Source organism: Onychomys torridus, chromosome 18 (assembly GCF_903995425.1).
Source record: "Onychomys torridus chromosome 18, mOncTor1.1, whole genome shotgun sequence".
Lineage (NCBI taxonomy): Eukaryota > Metazoa > Chordata > Mammalia > Rodentia > Cricetidae > Onychomys > Onychomys torridus.
Genome location: NC_050460.1, coordinates 30809452 through 30833774, shown reverse-complemented (window position 1 = coordinate 30833774; position 24323 = coordinate 30809452). Strand labels below are relative to the sequence as shown.

Sequence of the window (24323 nt, the reverse complement as noted above, 5' to 3'; positions counted from 1 at the left end):
CCCTTTGCCATTTGAAACATTTCCAAGTTAACGCTGAGCAGAGGAAGTCACGACAGATGGTACTGACATTGCTGTTGGTGACAGCCCCCCCCCCCCCCCCCCGCTGTGATAAATGATGCTTCTACCCTTTGTGGTTTGTTTTTACCAGCATCCACTTTGGGCAGGCTCACCTGCACCCCTGCTAACGTCCTATGATTCAGGCAGTTGCCATGCCTGGGAGGGATCAGCACAGACCACAGCACACAGCACGCGAGGACCTTTTCAGGGTTTATTTCATCTGCTACTGTTCATTCCCCACCTAGACAAAGACAATTTGAAGAGAACCAGTTGCTTTTCCGCCGTCAATTCATTGCTCTGTATGAATAACCAAAAGATTCCTTCTCAACACTTTTTATTTTTTAATAAGAAGCTATAAATAAATAAAGCTTTAAAGCTCCCGGGTTCAAGTGAAAGAGTTCCAGTTCAGACGCGGTGCCTGGACAGTTCTGGGGTCCCCGCTCCCCACTCACTCCAAGAGGGGGTGTCTGCAGGACTGCAGGGTGCCTCGGGACTGAGTTATTAGCTTGCTGCCTTTGCATGGCCTCTCAGCCCCTGGGGTAGGCAGAGTCCTTGGAGCTGGAGGGACGGGGGAAGCACCCTGTTCTGAGATGCTCTGAGTACCAGGAAGCTGTGCCCCAAAGCTGGTGGCCTGAGCCTTAGGCAGGGGTGGACAGTCAAGGGACTGAGGATTCCTCAGCCTGGCGCTGGCCTGAGATGGGAGGGGCTATTTTTCCAACGCAGCAGAGATAGAGAAGTGACCCGTGCTTCCGTGTGAGTCAGGGTGGTGGGGCGTAAGTTAAAACATATTCTAGTATGTATAGAACAGATTCTATGTTTGGGCCACATACACAGGAAGTTGTGAAGAGGGGCCATGTGGAGATGGGGTACTTCCTGACAGAAGCTGGCAACAACCAACATGACCTGTGAAAGACCCCAGGGTTCCCCAAATACGCCAAGCTCCTCTCAGAAGTATAATTGCTCTAAACTGAGTGTCTAAGCCGATCCCTTTCGCAGTGGACTTGACCGCCTAACTCACCTTGCTACCCAGTGTGACCATTCACCATGAAGGTGGCCCTGGACTGGGCCGGATGGTGCCTATCAGAACTCATCTTGCCTGTGGACCCCAAGGTCAAGTGCCTGGTGCCTGAGTGTAGACCCTATACCACACACATGTGAAGATGAAGCCGTTGCTCTGGGGCAGCAGCTACACCTGTCAACATCTGGAATATTGCTATGCTACATGTGGCCCCTACTCTTGTCTGTGGTAACCCACCCCTTCTTGGCCTGAGTGCTGAGTGACGTGGAGACAGGGAGTAGGCCCTCTCCTGCCTCGGGGTCAGCTTACAACCCTCGTCTGCATGCAAATGGGCTGAAAGTCATGACACCTCCACTAAGTGGTGGGCCCACCAGGGCCTCCTGGAGAACACAAGAGTTAGGGCACCGGGCAAGTGCTTAAAAACAGATATGCAACATGGCTTCTAGTAGGGACACTGGCTGGCCCCCAGGGCTGCTGGAACTAGCTTGGTCAGACTTGGATGGGTAGGAAGATGCAGAGAGAGCGAGACAGAGTGGGGGAGGGTTGTGCATACAGGCCCCAGAAAGGATGTTCAGAGCTGTTCCTTCCAACCTTCGCTGAGGACGGGAAAGTCCCCATCCTGGCCATTCAGTATCAGCTCAGGTTGGTGTGGCCCTGTATCCCAGCCAAGGGATGCTCTTTATGCACGGGACTGAAGAATTGCTGGTATGGTGGGAACAGTGTGGCACATGAGCCCTTGTATAAATGTCCCAGTGACAGGGCTGGGGGGTGGTGGATCAGAAAGCATAGGGATTGGTGGGGGGGACTCCTGGTGTCCATCCCTTTCTTGCCTGAGCCTGGCTCCTCAAAGCCAGGATGGACTGTGGATTTTGATCAAGGCCCAGAGTGCAGCAGCCAGGTGCCAGACTTGAATCTTCTCTGCCATAGCTGGGGCTGACCCTGACCTTGAAAGCAGCTGTGGTGGGTAAGGAGGGGAGACTCCAGGTCTGAGGACGCCTCAGAGATACACTTGTGTTCTCAAGGAAAAGGCTCCCCGAGATTCTGGTTTATTAGGGTCCCCAGAGGCCAAGGAGCTTTAGATGATCAATAGGAGCTAGTCATGTGTTCCTAGAGGGGCTGGTCATTGGGGCCAGTGCGTGCATAGTAGGTGTGGGACTCCCGGCTCAGCAGACATGTCCCCTCGAGAGTCTTTTTCAAATCTTCAGTTTTAAGCGTGACATGGGGGCCAGGAGAGCGGGGAGGCCACCTGTCCCAGAGGTCCTACCTCGCCCATCAAGGTCTAGAGTATCCTATCACACCAATCAGCAAGAACTGTTGGCCCCACTTCTTTCCCCATTAAATCTTGCCCATCACTCTCTGCCCCTGCCACCACTACCACTTCTCGATGATATGGCTCATGTAGTCCTCGGTGGGCACGCGGCCTGGCTCTTCTGGGTCCTCCCGCGGCGGCAGCGCCTCCTTGGAGCGATGCAGGAGGCGCTCTTCGCGATTGCGCAGGCGCTGCTCCCTGCGCTCCAGCTGTCTCTTGTACTGATATCGCTGCTGGAAGAGGTCCTTGGCATAGTCATACAGCTGCATGTCCAGGTCGTTGAGCTCCTCGATGTGCCGGATAGTGTCCTCATCCACCTCCACACCGCCCGCCCGTGTGCTGTTGTACTGCATGAAGGGCCGGATGAACTTGAGGTTGAACGTCCGCTCAAACAGGTACTGCGTCTTGCGCTGGAACTCAGTGAGGCCGAAGAAGGCCATGCCGCGCAGGTTCTTCTTGGCACTCTCCAGCAGCAGCTGGGCCCGCTTGCTCTCCGGGATGAAGGACAGGTTGTAGCAGCCCACCAGGCTGAGGTCGGCCAGCATGCGCACCTGCCGGTTGTTGGCCAGGTTGTAGGGGCAATCCATGAACTCCTGCAGCGTGCAGCCTGACCAGTCTGTGCCCTCGTAGCAGGGCGGCAGCTCCTCTGGGGTTGGCGTGCGCCCGTCACACATGTGCAATGAGGTCTTCCACGTGGCTCCACGCTGTACATGCCGCCACTCACTCAGGTAGCGGGATACTGGGTCTCGCAGCAGAGTGATGTAGTAGAACTTCCTACAATGAGAAAGCGGGGAGAGATCAGTACGGCGAGAGGAAGAGGTGAGGACAGGGCTAGGTCTGCTATGACGATCGTGGCGCTTCAGCATGGACCCCTGGCCAAGTAACACCCGCCGTTTCCAGCTGCAGCAAGCTCTCAGCTGTACCACTCATTTCTGAGTCGAAAACCCTGGGGTCCGAGGCAGGAACTTGCCAAGGGCACGCCTTCCAAGTGGGACCGCAGAATGATGCCTTGTAGTGCCTGGCCTCAGCTCCCTCTTGCCCCAGGCACCAGCAGGTGCTCGGCTGACACATCTTGGTGAGGGAGTGAGGAGGTCCCACCAGCTGCCACCAAACATCCTGAAAGCCACAGGAGTGATAGTTCTGACAAAAGAGAGCTGGCCCCATACTATATTAAAGACTGCAGAGGAAGGCCCCACAGCAGTGCTTGGTCCTCCAATGTCCTGTGCTCTGGAGCTCCTGGGGGCGGACAGACTTCCAGGCCATGTCCTGGAAGGCTCCTAGGATGGAGAGCATCCTGGAGGCGTGGGCTGCAAAAGCCATAGGAAGGAGGGGACGACTGTTTCTCTCAGTGGGTCAGACGGTGGCCGCACCCCTCAAAGGCTGGAACTGAATGAGGCCCGTCTGGCCTGTGCCTGGGCCCTATATACCTTGTTGACATGCTGTGTGCTGACCTCTGCCGTTTGCAAGCCTTCTGTCCTTGGTTCAGATGCCCATCAGTACTGAACAGATGGCAGTTCCAGGGTCAGGCCATGCATGGCTCATCGACAGGTCTGCCTTCTTCCTGGATGAGTCCTGTGCAGCTGGAGAGCCAGCAGCCCCCAGGTCTAAGTTTCCTCACCCTGAGAATCTGCCATGACTCATCCCATGGCTCATGTTACCCTGACTTCAGAAACAGGCCAGATACCCTGAAAAGTTCCACCATCCTCTCTAGGGTCCTGTAAAGTGTGATACTTCCTATCTGCATGGCCACTGTACGGATTGGCCTCAGAGGCCAGGCTTTCTCACAGACTACAGTAACAATGTTTATCAGGTTTTCAGAAATCAAAATCCTGGGGCTTGAGAGATGGGTCAGTGGTTGTAAGTATTTGCTGTTCTACAGAACCCAAGTTCAGTCCCCAGTACTCCCAGTTAAGTGGCTCACAATGGCCAGTAACCCACTCTAGGGGTTGAGATCCTTTTCTGGCTTTTCAGTTACCCCCGCACAGGTACATACATACCAAGACACCGGCATACACATAAATAACAAAATAAATCTTAAAAGAAATCTCCAGAAACTATCTTTAGTGATGGGTGTTTATGCTGAAATCATAAATGATATAAAAAACACGGTAGTGAGATGGTATACTTAGAAATCCGAGACAGGCTAGAGCTGGTGTGTTTTGGGATGGAGGCCCCAGGGTGTATACAGTGGCCCCAGGACACCAGCCTTATGGGATGCCTTCAGGGAGGCAAGGTACAGGTCTTCAGTAGTGAGTTATTTCTCACAGATGTGATGCAAGTTCTTATGCGCCCCAAACACTTCAGGAAAAAGAAAAGGAAATTGAGGGGCAAGAGAGATGGCTCAGTGGTTAAGAGCACTGACTGTTCTTCCAGAGGTCCTGAGTTCAATTCCCAGCACCCACATGGTGGCTCACAGCCATCTGTAATGAGACCTGGTGACCTCTTCTGTGTACATAATAAATAAATAAATCTTAAAGTGTTCTTGCAGACCTGATCAGTTCCCAGGCCCATGTCCTGGCTTACAACCATCTCTAACTCCAGCTCTTGAGGTTCTGATACCCTCTTCAAGTATCAGTGGGTACCCACACATAAATAACAATCTTTACTAAAAAAGAAAACAGAAGTTTGAGGCCAGCCAGGTCTACAGAGAGAGTTCCAGGACAGTCAGAACTGTTACACAGAAAAACCTTGTCTTGAAACCGCCCCCCCCACCAAAAAAAAGAGGGAGTGGAGTGGGGAGGGGGCTGGAGAGATGGCTCAGTGGTTATGAGCATATACTGCTCTTCCAGAGGACTTGAATTCAGTTCCAAACACCCACAACAGGTAGCTCACAACTGCCTCTTGTCTCCAAGACACACACACACACACACACACACACACACACACACACACACACACACACACACACACACACACGCACACGCACGCGCACGCGCACGCGCACGCGCACACATACCCCACTTGCTCTCTTGAAAGGAACCACATGTCCTCCTGAGTCCCAGCATCTGGATGATAGTTGGCTTGGTCACATAGAGAGCCTTGGGGATGTACACAGAAGCAGCTCTGCTTTCAGGGACTCCCTCGCAAACTGTACTCTCTCAGGGTGGCTGGCCACTTGTGCTGCTGTGAACACAGTGTAAACCATGGTCCCAACCTATAAGGTGTCCATGCTACACTGACCTCGAGGGCACATCTCTGGATACACTCCATACAGGGACAAGTCTAGGGCTCACGGTAGTCAGCAGAATGGGGCCCATGGTGGTCACCGGAGTGATGGGAAGGTAGGAGGCCTTCCTACACCTGTGGCTGCAACTATGCAGCCCCCACGTACCCCCAGGCGGTAACAGGCAGGGATAATGTACCATGGAGCCTTCTTGGGACAACACTCTGCAGTAAAGGGCTGCAACTGATGTCTCCAGGCCATGTCCTGCTTCTTATCTCCTTGGAATTCTGGGAAAGTTGGTCATTCTAGGCAGCTGACACTGCTGGGGCCATGGGAGGGGGTGGTGGGTGAGAGGCAGGAAGACCGTGAAAGTGCTCCTCTCTTCCCCTTTAGCCCTGCTCACACCATGCTGGGTGAAACCATCATTGCAAAGTACGGTCAGTGCCATCTCAACCAGAGGGGTGGCGAACCTGGGCCGAGGGGTGGGGGAGCTGAGGGTGGCGGAGCTGAGGGTGGGGGAGCTGAGGGTGGCGGAGCTGAGGGTGGCCTAGGGCTCAGTTTTCATTTCACCTCCTCTAGCCTCCACATTTCCAGCTTCCTGGTGCCACCTGGGATCTGGTGGGGGTGATTGCTGGTGGGACTGAAGGGAAAATGGGAAACAGCAAGCTTTAACATTAGTATGACTGACAAGCTTACTTAGAAAATATTAGGGGTCACTGGAATAAGAGCACAGAAGAGGAACCCTGCCTCTGATCTGAGACAAGCCTGCTTGCTCCTTCCTCTTTTCCGGAAGCAGTATCTTCTCCCTTGAACAGTGACCACCACCCATACCTACTCAGACAGCAAGTTCTTCTAACTAGAAACCTACAAATCTCAACTTCGGCAAAACTCACATCATCTCCAGAAAATTCATGACGGAGACCACCCTCTCAGGTGGTCACTTAGACTAGATTATGACAATGCCTATCTCTGCATAGACCATGAACTACTTCTGACCCAGGCCGGGTCTTTTTAAGCAACAACAGCTAGAGGCTACAGGTGAGTGCTAATTAGAGTTTTTGCCCTTATCACCAAGGACAGAATGTCTCACTGGGGAAGGGTGAGCTCCCTTCACAGGATCTGGGGTCAGATCCACCATGTGAAGGCTACCCCCCAGCCTCTACAGAAATACTCCATGACGGACATGAAGTAACAGGTCCTGGCCTGACAGCAGTCATGCTGACACACCTGTCCACTGAGGGGTTGTCAAGGACTTGGGAGGAACACTGGCTCCTAACTAGTACTTCTGGGTTCTCTCTGGCCTGGGCAGGTGGGACCAACAATGCCTGGTGGGAGACATCAGTCCCTGGGCCTCGGGCAGCACTCCCGAACAGGGCAGCTTAGAGGACTGTGGACCTATGGTTTTGACTACAGAAGGGCCTGTGGTGAAGACCAGAGGCCAAGGCAAGGCCAGAGTGTCCTCCTGGTCTGTAGGAAAACCAGGAGGGCTGGGAGATGAGAGCCATCATGAGGAGTCAAGTCTGGGTCGCCAGCACCCACATTAAAAAGCCAAGCATGGCGGCATACGTCTATAATCCCAGCACTGGGGTTCTAGGGGAATGGGGCTTGGTGGGTAAAGTTGTTCTCTGACCTCTATATGTGTCCTCTGGCGCACACACACACGCGTGTACACACACACACACACACACACACACACACACACACACCTGTATGTTGAGGTGCTGGGGAGATGGCCAGCAGCACTAGTATGAGGACCTAAGTTCAGATCCTAAACTACAGACACAAAGCTGGCTGTAGAGTATGTACCTTCTCAGTGCAGAGAAGTCTGAGAGATGAGGATCACTGGGGGACTGGCTAGCCTAGTCTATCTGAACTGGTGAGCTCCAGGTTTAGAGAAACCCTGTCTCAAAAAAAAGAATGGAGAGTGACTGGACACCTGTTATCAGCTTCCCCAAGCAAACCACAGGAGGCCTTTGTTTGGGGCTGGGCCCCTGCACTGGACCCAGCTACCCCACTAAAAATCACAGTGGAGCGTGAGAAGAAATCAGGAGAGAGAAAGTGAGCAAATTCTCCAAGCAGGCCTGGTCAATGGGCATGATAAAAAGTTCCCAGAGATTGGAGATGTGGCTCAGTGGATAAACTCCTTGCCATGTTAGCCCGAGGACTTTGGATCCCCACAAAGAAAAGTCCTAGACCAGGCCACCTGCTACCCAGCACTTGAGAGATGGATGCGGGAGATCCCGAGGTAGGCCGGCTAGCTGAGTCAGCTAATCCATGAGCTCGGTTCAACCGAGAGACTTTGTCTGAACAGATGAGGGGGGAGAGCAATGAAGATGCCTGATGATGCTAACTTGAGGCTTTCACACACATGTGCACACAAGCATGCACACACACACACACACACACACACACACACACACACACACAAAACAAACAAACAAGGTTCCCTTTGCCTTAATCTTTGAAGAAAAGTAACCCAAAGGGGATCAGTTACTGGCAAGTTTGAGGCCAGCCAGGGGCTATGTAAGAACGACTTCAGGGTTAGAGTCAGCATGCTATCTCCTACTGGCCCTATGGGGAGAGAGCAAACCGGGATCTGATCCCAAATGAACTCAGGTGACTGTCACAATACTTACAAATGATTGGGAACTGGTCTCAGAGTCAGGGGACTGGTCCAGCCAGAGCCAAGTTCTCTACTGACAACCACGAGGAATAAAAACCTGAACATAGCCTAAATCTAATTACAAGAACTAGGTAAGGCTGGGAGAAACCAGAAAAAGGGGGAAGTGAATTGGGTAACAGCTCAGGGGAAAACCCACTATTTTTATATTGGAATGGATATTGAAATCTTGACTCAGACTTCAATGTGCTTGCCATCATGCCTTATTTACATTTAAATTCCAGAACTACTAACCCAGCCAATCCAGTAGCAGGAAGCAACAAGCTCCTCTCTTTATAGACTGCCCTCCAACCCTGTAACTTCTCTAATTAGTATAACCCTGCTTCTCTTATCTATAGATAAGGTAAATTCCTTGTTGACAATTTAAGATAGTCTCTAGCCCAGACTGGCCTCAAACTCCCTATGTAGCTAAGGATGGCCTTGAACTGATTTCCCCCTCCCCCTCCAAGTGCTGGAATCCATCACCACCTCTGGCTTTTATGGTGCTGGGCACTGAACCCAGGGCCTTGTGCATGCTAGGCAAGTACTTTATCAACCAAGCCACACCCAAAGCCTACCAGTTTTCACGGTAAAAGACGCTCAGCTCTTTAGCTGGTAGATATACTTTGAGCAGCTACCCATCCCTACTGTCTTCATCTGGCAGCTGAGAGTGCTCACCCAGGACCAATCCTTTATTGAAGCATCTGCAACAGCTCAATGAACACGTGGCTTCAGAGATTTGCCAGTCTCAAGAGCTTTACCTTAGTAGAAGACAGTGCTTCCTGCCCCTACCCCCACCCCCGTACCTGTTCCTCCTGTGGGCCACATTACTAGCTGGAGGGGGCTTCGCATTCCCTCTTCTGTTTCAGGGTATTGATCTAACCCACGCTTGTGCCTGCATCTGCCTGTGGTGATATACTGTATACTCTTAATAAACTTGCCTGAGGATCAGAGGACAGAGCCAGCCACTAGATTCAACTCAGAGGTCAGGCAGTGGCAGCACACACCCTTAATCTTATCACTTGGGAGGCAGAGGTCCATCAGGATCTCTGTGAGTTCAAGGCCACAATGGAAACAGAGCCAGGCAGTGGTGGCACACACTTTTCAATCCCGGTACTGGGAAGCACACATGCCTTTAACCCCAGGAAGTGATGTCTGGGCAGAGAAAGGTATAAAGGCACGAGGAAACAGGAACTTATTCTCTTTAGAATGAGGATGTCTTAGACGTAAGAACTAGTGGCTGGCTGTTCTGCTTCTCTGATCTTTCAGCTTTCACCCTGATATCTGGCTATGGTGGTTTTGTTTTTGTTTTCGTTTTTAAATTAAAGGACCATCTAAGTAAGGTTCGAACAACACCTGGCACCCAACCAACTAACCAACCAACCAACCAACCAACCAACCAATTAACCAACTAACCTAGCTAACTGGCTTCAGGCTCATAGGAAATCCAGAGCCTGGATGGAGGAGGGACAAGATGCTGTGGCTTAATGAGGAGCTTAGGCTAGGTAATTCTACCTCCAAATTCTACAATGCTTACCCTGTAGAGGGGTGTGGCGAGGCCCCTTGTGATGGTTAATATCAGCACCCAATTTGGCAGAATCTAGAATCACCAATGAGACATGTCTCTGGGCATGGTGGTAGCAGCGTGGCAGGGATGGGGGTGTCCTAGATTAAATTAACTGAGGTGAGAGGATCCTCAGCAACTGTAGGTGGTACCAGGTGATAAACATGGGAGGAAAGAAGGAGCATCTGCATCATCTCTGCTTCCTGACTGAAGATGTGCAGTGACCAGGAGCCCTGTACCTCGTCGCAATGCATTCCCTGTCATGATGAACCCTGACCTGAAAAAGATCCTCCCCTTTATGCTCTTGTCATGTCATTGAGAAAAGCAGCTACAGTTCAAAACCCAGAGGACACTGACTTTGACGCTGGCTGTCCTGGGGAGATACGAAACAAGAAGACACCAATGAGCCACAGAGAAGACTCCTGCAGCCTGTGACACACACTCATGCCCACGGGGCCATTGGTGTGCACTGTGGCATGTCTGCACCTACTTACCAACACATGTGTTGTTATGTTAAAAATGCTAAAAAAAAATGAAAGGCTGGGTCCCAGAGCTGGGGAAACAGAAACAGGTGGATCTCTGAGGTGTGATGGATAGCCAGTCTGCTTGGTGAATTCCAGTCCAGTAAGAGACCCTGTCTCAAAACCCAAGGTGGACAGCACCTTAGGAATCATACCTGAGGTTGACTTCTGGTTTCTACCTTCTACATGCAGTGTATATGTGTATCTATACACATATGAACATGAAAACACACACACACACACACACACACACACACACACACACACACACACACACACACTCCTTGTCAGGGCACATTTCTTGCTGGCTTCTCCAAGGCTGAACCTCTTTGTAAGACCAACCAGAGGTGTTTAAAGGTCAGGGTATCAGTCACGGGTCCTAAAACTCAGACCCTGGAACAAAGGCAGCAGTTTTTACAAGTGCCAGCTCCGTTGTGCTCTGAATGGGAGTGAGGATACTGCTACCCATAGTCAGAAGGATGATACAATTTAGGGTTATAAAATTAAAAAAACGGGGTGGGGGAGAGGTCTCACTGTGTAGCCCAGGCTGGCTGTAAAGTCTCTGCGGTCCTCCTGTCCTGCCTCAGCTTCCTGAGTATTGGGATTCCAGGTATGTGTCACTAGGCCTGGCCCAGTTCAGTTCGTAAACAAATATTGCAGAGCCACATTAGTTCCCACAGAAGCACTTACGGCGGCCTCTGCGGCAGCAGTAACAACGAAGTGTGGCATGCTCTGATACCTGGAGAGGCTTACCAGAGTCACCAAGTGGTGGGGAACATGTGAGGGGCTCCGAGCATTCTCTTTACTTTAACCCTAACTACATATTTATTCTGGTTTCTTCAGGGCCCAGGGACCCTTCATGAGGACAAACACAAGGATAAAGTCAGATTCATGCTTTCTACTTTTTTTTTTTTTTTTGAGACAGGGTTTCTCTGTGTAGCTTTGCGCCTTTCCTGGATCTCACTCTGTAGACCAGGCTGGCCTCGAACTCACAGAGATCAGTCTGCCTCTGCCTCCCAAGTCCTGGGATTAAAGGCATGCACCACCATCACCTGGCCTAAAGTCAGATTCATACGGCTCTGTTTGTATGTACAGAGAGAGAAAGAGAAAATAAATGGAAAAAAACCCCCAAGAACCACGGTGGATGCTATCTATGAGCTGGCCCAGCAGTTGAGTGTTGACTGCTCTTGCAGAGAACCTGGGTTTGGTTCGCAGCACCCATGTGGTGGCTCAAAACTCCCTGTAACTCCAGTTCCAGAGGATCTGACTCCCTCTTCTGGCTTCTGGGGGCTTCTGCCTGCACATGGTGCACAGAAACTCAGAGACGCACACATATACATACATACATACATACATACATTAATTAATAACCCTTTAAGACACCTGACTCTAGTTCAGAAGGTCCCAGAAGGACAATGTGAGGAATTCTCAGATACTCAGAACACTCAAGCATAGGGTCCCCTCCCTCATGCCTATTCTGACAGCTGCCACCACCCCAGACCTGTGGGGCATCACAGAGCAAGGCAGGGACTCTCTGGGAGAAGCAAGCAGACCTTGTCTGCCCTAGGTCCTTGATGAGGAAGAGAACACTATGGAGGTTGCCAAAGTTGGAGAGCCCCTGACACAAAGTATCCTTGCTAGCGTACACTGCCTGCCACCAGATTCCCAGGGGCCGGCTACTTCCTACCCCACAGTGGCTTTGTGTGGCCCTGCTCCTGGGTTAGAAAAATAAAGTGTGATTTTGGTGTCAAGTACCACTGTGGGGCAGACAGAAGCCATGTGGGGCTGGCTGCCTTTTCTTTTCTCTGTGAATGGAATGGGGCTCGTGGGCAAGGCTTCTGGAGACTGCAAAGCTGTGTTGCCTCCTTTCCCAGAGGGCACAGCTGCAGGCTGGGGGGTAAGGGATCAAGTGGATGGCCCGGAGGGACAAGGGTTCATGGAGGCAGAGGGTGAACTAGTATCGTGTCTGCAAGCGAACAGGTTCCAGGGGCCTGCCCTCACATCCTTGCTCCTGACCCTGTATGCAGGGCCAGCTAGCCCTGCTTGGTGCTTGTGGGACACTCAGCCCATGAAGTTTGAGCTGCTGTTAGCAGCCATGGAGAAGAGGCATGTGTGTTTTTCTCTCCAAATGCAGCGTAGAAAATGCTGGTCTAAGGCCACCCCTCTGCTAATACCTAAAGAAAAGCAGGGGTTATTTCTGTTGAGTCACTGATTTTGCTTCCAAAAATATCCCAGTTCAGGCCCAGGCCTCATGACGTCAAGGGTCAGGGGCTGCATGGACAAAGGAAGAGGCTGCAGACTCTGCTCAAGCCTTCCTACCTATCCCTCCCATGAGCCCCCTTTGCCCTCGGGACATCCAGAGCATATTAATACCCCAAACCAACAGCCCGTGTGGAAGTGTGGGACAGCAGAATGGAATCCTATCTTGGGTGAGGATGAGGCAGCTGAGCCCGAGATGGCCCTCTTTTGGTGACCTATACAATCTGCTGATGCAGCTAGCTGGAGAAATGGGAAATGAATACCCAGGGATGTGAGTGGCTAGCCCAACATAAATCACATGGACACTTCAAGAGCCCCAGCCTAAGCAAAATTCTTATAGATAGCAAAAAAGCCAATATAGATATAGGGAGCTACGCTTGCATGGACACTCAAGATGACAGCGTCTCAGGATGTGATTTGCAGCTACGTACGGTTGTGTGACTAAGCCTGGCCATCAGGATGTCCCCAGGGACACTTCCTTGTTCTCTTCTCTTCCTGCTGGCTGGAAGGTACAAGTGACTGCCAAGTATCTGTGGTCGTCTTGGACCCTAAGCAGACGCCCCACTTTCTAGACAGGTAGAGGAAGAGCCTCTGGTGTCTCCATGGCTGCACTCTTACTGTGGCCAGCCTCTGTCTGGCTCCTTGGAAAGGGAGGAATGTAAACTTCCTGTTTTGGTCCCTGAACCTAGGGCATCTCCTCAGAGCCGACCCACTGAGGACCTTAGGCAATGTGAGGGTAAGCTCCTGGATACAGAGCTCCAGGGCCCAGGGCATTAGGGTTTCAGCAATAATCACATAATTAATTTAGTGAGCCAGAAGGCCAGGTAAATGTGTCCGCTTGGAATGTGTGCCTGGACAACTTGCTGAAAACTGTCCAGATCACAGCCTGTGACTCAGCTCTGAGCAAACGACAACAAACAAATCCACCACAGGTCAATTCTGCTAAGGTCCATTAGCTGTAAGTCAGAGAGGGCCACGTGGAGGAAATTGAGTCAGCCCTGCAGGGAAAATGCAGCATCCCAGGTGAGTGACTTTAAACAGAAATTGGCACTGTCCTAGGAGCCAGGGCGCACACCCTGGTCACCTTTGCCCGTGTGTGGACTCTTGGACAGGTCCCCTACTCCATCACACACATCCCCTTCTCACTGTAGAGTCCAAGCTGAGGGCAGGAATCCTAATAGCTTCTTGGTAGGAAGAGAAGATGCTAGATGTTTGGGAGACATGGACACGGGGGTGGGAGGGTGGGATGGGGTCAACTGAAGTCTAGCTGCTGCCAGGCAGGGGGCCACAAATCTAGGACAGAAGTCTGAGTCATCCCAGGATACAGCAGCCACTGCTCAGCAAGGCATGCAGGTGTCTGAGCTCTAAGGTCCAACACGACTCGGTGTCCAGGGGCGTCTCTACCACAGGAGAGAACACCTGCTGGTTTTTTGGGGATTTTTTTTTTTTTTTTAAAATATAGTCTCAAGGAACCTGGGGGTGGCTTTAATCTCACTATGTAGCTGAGCATGACCTTGACCTTCTTAAACTTCTGACCTTTTCTCTTTCCCTCTTGAGTGCTGGGATGACAGACACACAACCACTACATTTGGTTGATGTGCAGCTGGAAACTGATCAATTGACCCCAGGGCCTCATGCACGCTAGGCAAGCACCCTAGCAACTGAGTCATATCCCCAGCTCCACTTAGCTCCACTTCCGGGTCACTTCTTTGGCAAAGACCTAGCTATTATTTTAAACCCAGGGCATGGCTCCAGGCCTTCAGCTGTGGGATCCTGGGCAGGCCACCTGTGAAGTGGGGACATGGTCCTCTCCCAGCTGTCTCCTACACAGTGATGGAGCAAAGCCTCCTGGTGACCGCCATCAGGGATGTCATGTCAGATCCACTGGGATCTGCTGGCAGCATGGGAAACTGCAGGCTGGTCACTGCCACCTAATGGCTCAGGCCTGGGTGGGAGAGGCCCTGGAGTTTCTCTGACCCTCAGGCTGAGCAGCACTATGCCTCTGCATCTCTGCTGGGCAGTTCCTATAGTGAGAGTGGTCATAGACACCCTGGTGGCTCAAGGGTTACTGTGCAATTATACTGTTGGAAGCTTTACTGTAAGCTCAGAAGCAGGAGGAACCCACCCTCCTCCTCCCCACCAATTCCCGCCACGAGGTAGCGCCTGGCCCAGGTCTCCAGAGTGAAGTGGTGGCCTCCAAGGGCCACACTCACATCTAGAACTGTGTGCAGGGCTGCCAGTGGGGTCTCCTGGGCCTTTCTCCTGTGATCAGCCCACGGCTGAGGTGCAGGTGATAATGTCTGTGCCAAGGAGGCCTCCAACCCTCTTGATAAAGTTTTGGGGATCCCCCGGCTGCTCCCTGGGCTCAGAGGCAACCTCTCCTGCAGATGCAGCTCTCTTAATGCACCTCCTAGGGCTGCGGGAAACATACATATGGAAACGGCACCAACAGACCCTCTGGTAGGAACCTCACTTTCTAGGCTGACAACATGCAGGCCAGGGAAGGCTTTCTTTACTTACAGAAAACCTGGCCTGAATCAAGTTGGACATAGGCTGGGATCTGCCCCATCCCCACCCTTGAAACAGCCTTGCAACCTCATTCTGAGTACTGGTCTCTCTCAGCCAGGTTCACAGCTATCCTTCCTGCTCAGCCTTGGCCTAAGTGCCAAGAGGCAGGCTGCTCGCCCTGGGCCTTCCTCCAGATTTCTACTAAGCTTGCAGCTGGGTGTTTGGAGGATTCAGGGGTCCATGGCTCTGGCGTGCTTTGGGCCCCATGCCCAGGGCCACCAACACTGATACTCCCCCTCCACCTCTCCAGGGCCTCGTCTTGAGTCCTTCCCATCTGTCCCAGCCACACTTGGCTCTGGGTCTCTGCCATCTGCCTTGCATACCACAGGTGCTTACCCAGCCTGTGCACTGTGGTCTCCCCTTCTTTCTGAGCCCTGGATGTGTCAGTGACTACACCTCTTCCTTTAACTCAGAGTCCGAAGAGGTTTGACTTTCCTGGGTTTTATAGCCAGGACATGATTGGATGACAAGGCTAGACCTGTCCCTCCTCACTCCATCAAATTTAACTACAGCCCTTCTGACCATTGGTACTCTGGCTAAGTGTGCTCCGGCCCTGCCCTGGGCTGGGCCTCAGTTCCTTTGCATCAACAAACCCATGTCTGGTCTCCAGGAGGCACAAGCATCCCCCAAAACATGCACTGACGGGGTACCTACTGCTTGTCCCAGTTAATTCACTCACCAGCCACAGAACCTGGGCCACTCTCCTGAGAACACAGGCTCACTTGAACTTGGTTCACACTGTTTTCACACCCAGATGTGAAGCAGCAGGCACTGCATGGCTGCAATGTAGCATAGGGGTGGGTAGCATGTCAAAAGGTCCTACCTGGGTAGGGCAGCCTGCCGAGGCCCAGGGCCTATCCAGCTCCTTTCCAGGGAGCTAGTTTTCTATGCTTCTTTTTTGTGTGTGTATCCATGAGTGTGCCCATGTACACATGCCATGGAACACATGTGTGTGTGTGTGTGTGGGGGGGGTGTCAGAGGACAACCTCAGGTGTAGGTTCTTGCCTTCAATTTTTGTTTGAAACACTTTCTTTCTCTCTCTCTCTCTCTCTCTTTCTTTCTTTCTTTTTTTTAGCTGAGGATCGAACCCAGGGTCTTGCACTTGCTAGGCAAGCGCTCTACCACTGAGCTAAATCCCCAACCAAGACAGACTTTATTCTCTGTCCATGGCAGCCTGGCTTGATGGGTTCTGGCTGGCCTCTCTCTGCAGGGTGCATGGAGGGGCACTCATTCCTGCCCTAGCACTCAAGACTGTTTATCTTATTCACCCTACCCCAACCCCTGCAGTTCTGGCCTGGGGAGTGGACAGTGGAGCAAGAGGTCCCAGGGCTAAACTGACAGGAAGGACCTCACTGGGCTAGCTGTCCCTCTACACAGCTTGGCGGGGGGGGGGGGGGGGGACCAGGGGGGGGACGACACAGTCACTCAGTTCCCAGGTCTCAGCACATCTACCTGTTCAACAGGCTGACAGAAAACATATACTTCTAGGCCCACAAAGATTTAGTGGGGTGGTACTGGGATGGGGGATGGAAGATGAGTTCGATCCCCAGATCCACGGAAAAAGCTGGGACTGGAACGCATTTGTAATCTCAGTGCCAGTGAGATGGGAGGTGGGGACGGGCGAGCCCTTGAAGAAGCTCACTGGCCAGCGAGCTTCGTCTACCTGGTGAAGGGACAGGTGTGGCTGGGTCCTGGGGCGTGAGGCCTCAGCCAGCCTTAGGAAGCATTACCCTCTCAGCTCTGGTTTCTTTTTCCGCAGGATTTATGGAACATCTCCTGTGTGCAGGACAGGATGGGGAGGGCCCTGTCATGAGCAAAACGAAACTTCCCATTCTTGTTTCAAAATACCAAACCATTAAAACAAAAACAAAAAAAACTGAGAAAGTGCAGTGTTCCCCAGTTCGCTGTGGGAACCTTGATGGTCCCCTCCTGCTGGCAACACCTAGTAGCTCAGTGGGAGTGTGAAAATCTTTGCTCACTTTATAAATGACGCTGGCTGCTTTACCAAGAGGCCTTCCTGCCAAAGAGCTGCTCCCACAGAGGAACTGAGCTGTTGTGTGGGCATCTGGGTGGCAGCATGAAGGTCCCCAAAGTCCCTCTTCTCCCTAGGATAAGGCAGGTCACACTGACCAGAAGTAGTGGTCCCACCTGGGAGGAGCGCCAGCTATTCAAAGCTTCGAGAACCATGCAGATCCCACGAAGTCCAGATAAGGTCCGGGAGAGCTCAGGGTTGCCTCCTGGCCCAGCTTGTGAGCTGACTGGACATGCCAAGGTGAGGCCCCTTCTCCGTGACATACTTCCTAGTTACCCATTCCAGTTCCAACCCTGTGTGAGTGGAGACCCACAGCAAGCTCCTCACTGGGCAACCTAGAGGACTGGGCTGGGACACTAGGCCCAAGATGGTTTTGACCTGGTTGCTGTCAGTATGGCTGGTAGGGGCTCAGGGGAGGCTCTGGGGGAGCCCCGCCCAGGAAGGGGCTGTTGGAGGAGGTCCTATCAATGGCTGTCCTTGATACCACCACCACCACCACCACCAAATATATACACACACACAAAAACACACAATGAATTAAATGTGTACTATAGATACTATGTTCAAAGCTGTATCTTTACCTTTCTGGGGTTACTCTCCAGAAAACAGGACAGCCCATTGAACCAGGCCTGTGAGCTATCTGCTCTCTTGACAGAAGAGGGGACCAGTGGCTGGATGTGGGGGTTCTCACCATGGCCTCCCTGCCAGTCTAGCTGAAGGATTTTTCTAAGACATTCTGAGTAGTGCTCTACTTGGACCCTCCTACACAGAGGGAGGGACTCGTCCTGGCATCTATCTGAGGCATCTAGGCAGGGCTCCAGTGAGTGGGCCTGTCTAGTGAGAGGAGAGGCTGCCCGGGGGGCCTCATGCCAGGGAAGAGGAGAGAAGGGTTGCCTGTTGTAACTCATTCATATTTCACGCCCACCTGCCTGGTACTTTCTGGCTTTTTGATGCTGGGCAGGCAAGATGTCACTTCTGCCTGAATGCATGCATGCACTCCTACTTTGGGGTCAAGGGAGGGTGACAGGACACTGCTTCTCTGCTGGGTGTGTGCAGGAAGGAGGTGGGCATGGACCTGCGCACTCAAGCCTCAGACCCAGGGGAGGAAGGGTAACTCAACTCTTTCAGCCTCTCCCCCTCTTTGGGGGCTGGTGCTCAGAGCTCAGACCTCTTCACATCCTCATCGCCTGGAGCTGGCTTCTACCCTCCTCCCTAACCATGAATGCTAGGCCAAAGAGGAGAAATAGAGGCCTGCAAAGAGGGTAGTGCGGGCTCTGCCAATGTGGGCAGTACACATGCTTGGCTGGGCTGAGGCACCCACCCATAGCCAGTCTCCACCTGCTTCTGCCACTAACCAGGCAGCGCCCAACTCTGGTTATCTGTGCCAGGCACGTATGCTACACAGTCATGACCACACAAAGCACCATGCGGTACGCCACACCTCGACAGAAACCGTCCCTGTCAGGACTGGAAGGGCACAGGGCCTACAAGCCAGAGTCAATGACATACTAGACTATATGGCAGTAGTGAGGCATAGGCCTTACGCTGGGGTCTTTGTCTAGTGTCCTGGGTAGATTTTTCTTTGCTTTCCCTGTAGTTTTCCATTTTTTTTTTTAATAACCAAAAGAACACAAAAATGTGTACCATCTAACGTGACTCCAGAAAGTTGTCCTCTGATTCACATGTGCTTGTGCACACATGCGTGAACACACACACACACACACACACACACACACACACACACTGCCACCACCACCAAATATATATACACACACACATAAACACACAATGAATTAAATGTGCAATATAGATACTATGTTCAAAGCTGGAAGGCTACTCTGTATCTTTACCTTTCTGGGGTCACCCTCCAGGCCCAACTTGCTGAACTCAAAGATGGTGGCTGGCTCTTGCCCACAATGCTAAGCAACACCCTATCAGTAGCTCTCTTCCAGCTCTCTCTCCTCAAAAGGAGGCTGACACCTCCACACCACGCACCCAAAGAAATCAGCGCCTTGATAACCGTTCTAGAAAGAACCACTGTGTGACCAAATTCCCTGCAATATCCCAATGTTGGTCAGCCTGTGGCCCTGTTGACCCAGCTTTGTTCACAGGGAAGGAGTTGACCTCCTTTGGTGGATTCAATGGGAAAGCTGTGTCATCTGTAATGACCCTGGGTCTTGGGGACGATTGTCTTTCTAGTCAGGAACCCTCCCCGACCACACCTGGCTACTTCAGCTTCTCAACAGGTGCTCTTCCGCTTGGTACCTCCAAAGGAGGGTAGAGCCTGTCAGGTACTTGCTGACCCTGCTTCTGGTCACTAGTAGAGCCCTCTGTGGATTGGCAAACTGAGGTTCCCAGAGGCACCTGACTTCACAGGCCACACATGCTCTATCTATCACTGACAGCCTTCACGAGGCACCCGGCAGGAACCAGGTGGGCCAGTCAGCACTGGGACACAGGTCTCCCGCTAGCCAAGGGCTTCTGCCATTGCGCAGCTGTGGCTGGAATAGGGTCCCCACAGAACACCCCTGACTTGTTTCTTCCTTGTGAAATAGACACTGCATCTCCCGAGGTTCACAACCTGGCACCTAGCAGGAGTGGTCCAGGTAGGCTCAGCCCAGCCCAGCAGGGGAGGAAGGAGAAGCAGCTGAAAGGCGCTTACCTTGTTCTCACCCATCGAGGCGGAGGTACCAGGACGTGCAAGAGAAAGAGAGAAACCATTTGTCAAATATTTTGCAGGAAATGTCCAGATATAAGATCAGAGATTGCCCTACAATCTCAAAAGTGAAGTCAGAACTGGGCCACGCAGTTGGCCCAGGTAGTAAAGGGCTTGTCTCGCAAGCATGAGAATGTGAGTTCAATCCCCAGAATCCACATGTAAAAAGCTAGGTGTGAGACTCAGTGAGAGCACTTGCTCCGTGAGCCTTAGGACCAGAATTCGACTCCCTAGCAGGCATGTAAAAAGCCAGGCAGGTCCTGAGAGCTTGCTGGCTAGCCAACTTAGACTAAACTGTGACTATCTGTTCAGTTAGAGACCCTGTCTCAAGGTAATAAAGTAAAGAACAAGAAAGGAAGATACTAATGTTCTGCTCTGGCCTCCACATATGAATGTGTTCAAGTACTCCTGCGTACTTGTGTGTGCATACACACACACACACACACACACACACATGCGTGCACACACAGCATGTAGCATACATTTATAATCTCAGCACCGGGGAGCTAGAGATAAATGGATCCCTAGGGAGCTCTGGCCAGCTAGCTTAGCCTACTTGATGAGTTCTAAGCAAGTAAAAGTCCCTGTTTCAAAAATCAAGGTGGATGGTGCTTGAGAACTAACAATAGAGGTTGGCTCCTGGTCTCCATACGCACATGCAGACACGCCATCACATATATACAAGCACAAGCCCCCCACCCCAACACACAAAGTAATTGAAGACATCCCTACAAGTCCTGGGTGTGGTGACACACATCTGTAATCCTAGCATGGGACGTTGAAGCAGGAGAATCACTAGTCTGCAGCCAGCCTGGACTAATACAGAGGGAAGAATCTATTTCGGAACAAAATCTCCTAAAGGCCTAACAACATACACCGAGGAACAGCTGGGCTTACTCTTACCTAAGGAAACCACACACTTATACAGTCATGTGTGTGTGCGTGCCCGTACGTGTACATGTATCTACAAGTTCACGTGTGTGTGTTTAGGAATTGAATGAGTTCTCATACACGAGAGAACACAAATAAAATACTGACAGTTCAGTGGAAGAGGGCCATCTCAGCTCATTATTCCGACTGCTCGAAGATCTGCTTCTGTGTGTGCACATGTGTGTGTGGAAGGTCTAAGTGACTTCCTCAATCACTCTCTACCTTATTTATTTATTTATTTGTTCATTTATTTATTTTGATACAGTCTCCCACTGGACCTGGAGCTCCCCGATGTGGCTAGACTAGCTGGCTAGTAAGCCTGAGGGATCCTTCTGCCTCTGAGTTCCCTGGACCGCTATGCGGAGCTTTGTATGAGGAGGCTGAAAAGACTCACTCAGGTCCTCCTGTTGGGTGGCAAGCACTTCACCCATGAAGCCATCTTCTCAGCTCTGATTTGGTATTTTTCAAAATAAAGTGTGTGTGTGTGTGTGTGTGTGTGTGTGTGTGTGTGTGTGTGTGTTGGTAGTGGTGGTGGTGGGGTTCCTACAAAAATGCAACTTATTTCTCCCAAAACTTAAGATAATAGATTATCCAACGTTTAGGTGCTCTCCCCTAGACAGGAAAGGAGGAGACAACGCTGTCCGGCACATATCACAAACCCAACGGAACTGCAAAGTTACAACTCAGACAAACATAGAGAGAACAGCACAATTTCATCACAACACAGATGTCCAGGGTCCCGAACAAAACTCTGGTCCACTCATCTCCAAGAGAAGGTGTTGGCGGTGTACTGTGACTGGGACAGGTTTGCACAGGCAAAAGTAACTAAGGGGAGAAGAGTTGACTTTGGCTCACAGTCTGAAGGCTCAGTCCGTCATGGTGGGGGCAGCAGGCAGCAGGAGTGCAGGGCAGCAGGACATATCACATCCCCAGTCAGAACACAGAGACGGATGCTGCTGCTCAGCTCCCTTTCTCCTTTCCGTCATGCTAGGACATGGGCCTATGGGATGGAGCCACCCCTACTGAGGACGGGCCTTTCCCACCTCAACAACCTTACTAATCTAGAAACTCCCTCACAGACACACACAACTTATTTCCACGGTGATTCTAAATCAACAGCTTGACAATCAAGATTAAGTATCACACCAGGTGTGTAGGGTGAGCTGCAGTGAGAAAACCCCCCTGCAGTGGACTCCGTACTTATAGATCTCAATAGGCATTTAGGGGTATTTGCTAAAATGGAATGCCTCTTCAGTCTTAAGCCCCCGGGAAAGCAGGAATACTGAATTCCCGTCATGTGAGAATTCCTCGAACACAGGTCACACATGACCATGCTTCCCTGCATTAATTCCCTGTGCCGATATGAAGTAACACAGGATTCAGGGGCACCACTGTCCTTAAGTTCCCCTCTATGTGTAGACATCGCTGGTCAGCAGGGAGCCTAGTACAGGGTGGACACTCCCCACAGTCCTTGCAGTCCTTGGGTCCCAGCATTTAAGGCTGTGTGTGTGTTGAGGCTGTGTGTCCTGGAGGCTGAAGGTGGGTGCAGCGGCCTTCTCAGCCATCTCCTCCTTGTACTGGCTTGGTCTCCTGGGTACCAGTGAGCTCAGTCATGCGTCAGCCAGGGCACAGTTCAGCACCCTCAGGGAGGCTCCGGCTGTGACATGGGGCCCTGGGGCCTCTAGGGGCCTGGTATCCTGCCTAGAGGAGGGTGGGCCTCTCCACGAAGCAGTGCTGTATGCCCTGCCTAAAGAGTATTTATTCATTTATGTGTATATGTGCGTGTGTGTGTGTGTGTGTGTGTGTGTGTGTGTGTGTGTGTGTGTTTTAAAGGGCACGTGCGGAGGCCAGTACTCTTCTACCATGTGGGCCCCTGGGCAGCTAACACCTTTTCCCAGTGAGCCATCTCACCAGCCCACAGCAAGGTGTTTAAGGACATGCAAATGGACAGGGCTGGGGCTCTCCAGTCCTCTTCTGCCTTCCTTCTGTGTCTGTGGGAGGCTCTGGACAGACATGGGGGCGGGGGTAGCCGTGCAGTTGGCTACATGCCCATAGGCTCTTCTGCCGGAGGACATACTTAATCGTCCTCTATGGTGTTCTTAGCCCTGCTCCACTGCCCAACCCTGGCCTGGGCAGTACCACAAAGACCTCTCCTAAACTCCCTGATCTTAGGGTGCATATGGGAGAGAGTGCAGCCTGTAAGGCCTCTGAGTATCTTTGAGTATCTGGAGAAGTCTCACTAACTAGGCTGGGGCAGTGCCCACCAGGAAAGAGTTAACAGGGAGCAGCTAGAATTGGGAAGTGGGGGGGAGGGCTGAGCAAACACAATAGGGATTTAGCCCAGCCAGTGCCCCCAGGCCCTCCTGCCACACTAAGACAGGCCAAGAGGATCTAGAGGGATCATCCAGGCTGGCCTGGACAGGCACAGGCTTGGATGGCCCTGGGCCCCCTGGCTTTGACCTGCCCTGGCTGGGAGCAGCTAGGTTCCTGAAATGGCAGGAATGCTCCAGGCTTCTGGCCCATCTGCCCTCCAGACACTTCTGGTTGGGGGGGCTGGGGGTGGGGTACAACCACACCCACCAGGGTAGGGACACCAGGGTTTGAGGCTCACCCAAGAAAAAGGGCCTTTTCTTTCCACAGCTGTGGGACTACACTTCCTGGGAGCAGCCGTGAGAGCGCACTTGGGCAGGATGCTGGGGCCCTCAAAGTTTTGGGGAAGCCAATAGTTTAGTGGGGGAGACCTGGACATCCAGTGTCAGTTCGCAATGGCGGCAAGTAGGGCTTAGCCATCCTGTTAAGTATGGAGGACTTCAGACATGGGATGCAGAGGGGTAAAGGCCAAGACACGGGACCTCTGACATTTGGGGGGGGGGTGACTCAGAAGGGCAGTGGGAGGGGCAACTGGGGTGTGGTCAGCTGACAGGTTCTCAGTGGAAATGAAGGCTTGACTCACCCAGGAGACAGAAACAGGAGGTGAGAGGGAGGGCAGCCTGCAGCTGGGAGCGGTGGCCTGGACTTCATCTGTCCTTGTCACTACTGCCCTTCCTGTGATGGGGACATGCTCACCAGCACCCACAGGGTGCTACCATGCTTCTTGATGGGGAGGTGACAGCAGATAGGAGCCGAGAGGCAAAGGTTTGCACCCCATAATGTGAGAGCTGAGTCCCTGGGCTATGTGGAGATGTGTGAGGTCTAGAGAATCCAGTCAGGGAGCAGGGCAGCGTGAGGCCTGGACTGCAGTGTGAGGCATCCAAGTGTCCCACCTCATGCAAGATGACCACAGAGCTAGAGTTCAGGGTTCCCATGCCATGCTCTGACCACATGGTCCCCTTGTGTCTGTCACTGGCCTTGTCTTATGTTTCAGGGTGGGGACCTGTCCCTGTGGTCCTCAAATGACCTGTCTTAAGGGCATAGGATGTGCCCACAGGAACACCCGGATCCTTTCACACCCTAGATTGGTTGCCCCTAGGTCACGTGCCCCTTTGTGCAAACACCACCTCCATATTGGCCCTGCCAGCACTTCTGAA

General features: G+C 52.1%; 1 protein-coding gene across 1 annotated transcript in view; it reads right to left on the bottom strand.

Moving 5' to 3' along the window:
* Positions 1-254: 254 nt before the first annotated feature.
* Hs6st1 (heparan sulfate 6-O-sulfotransferase 1) overlaps positions 255-24323 on the bottom strand; it is a 45483-nt gene continuing 21414 nt past the window's right edge. The window contains exon 2 of the mRNA XM_036168351.1: positions 255-3158. Within this exon, the coding sequence (XP_036024244.1) occupies positions 2447-3158 (712 nt within the window). The 3' untranslated portion in view covers positions 255-2446. The remainder of the gene's footprint in view (positions 3159-24323) is intronic.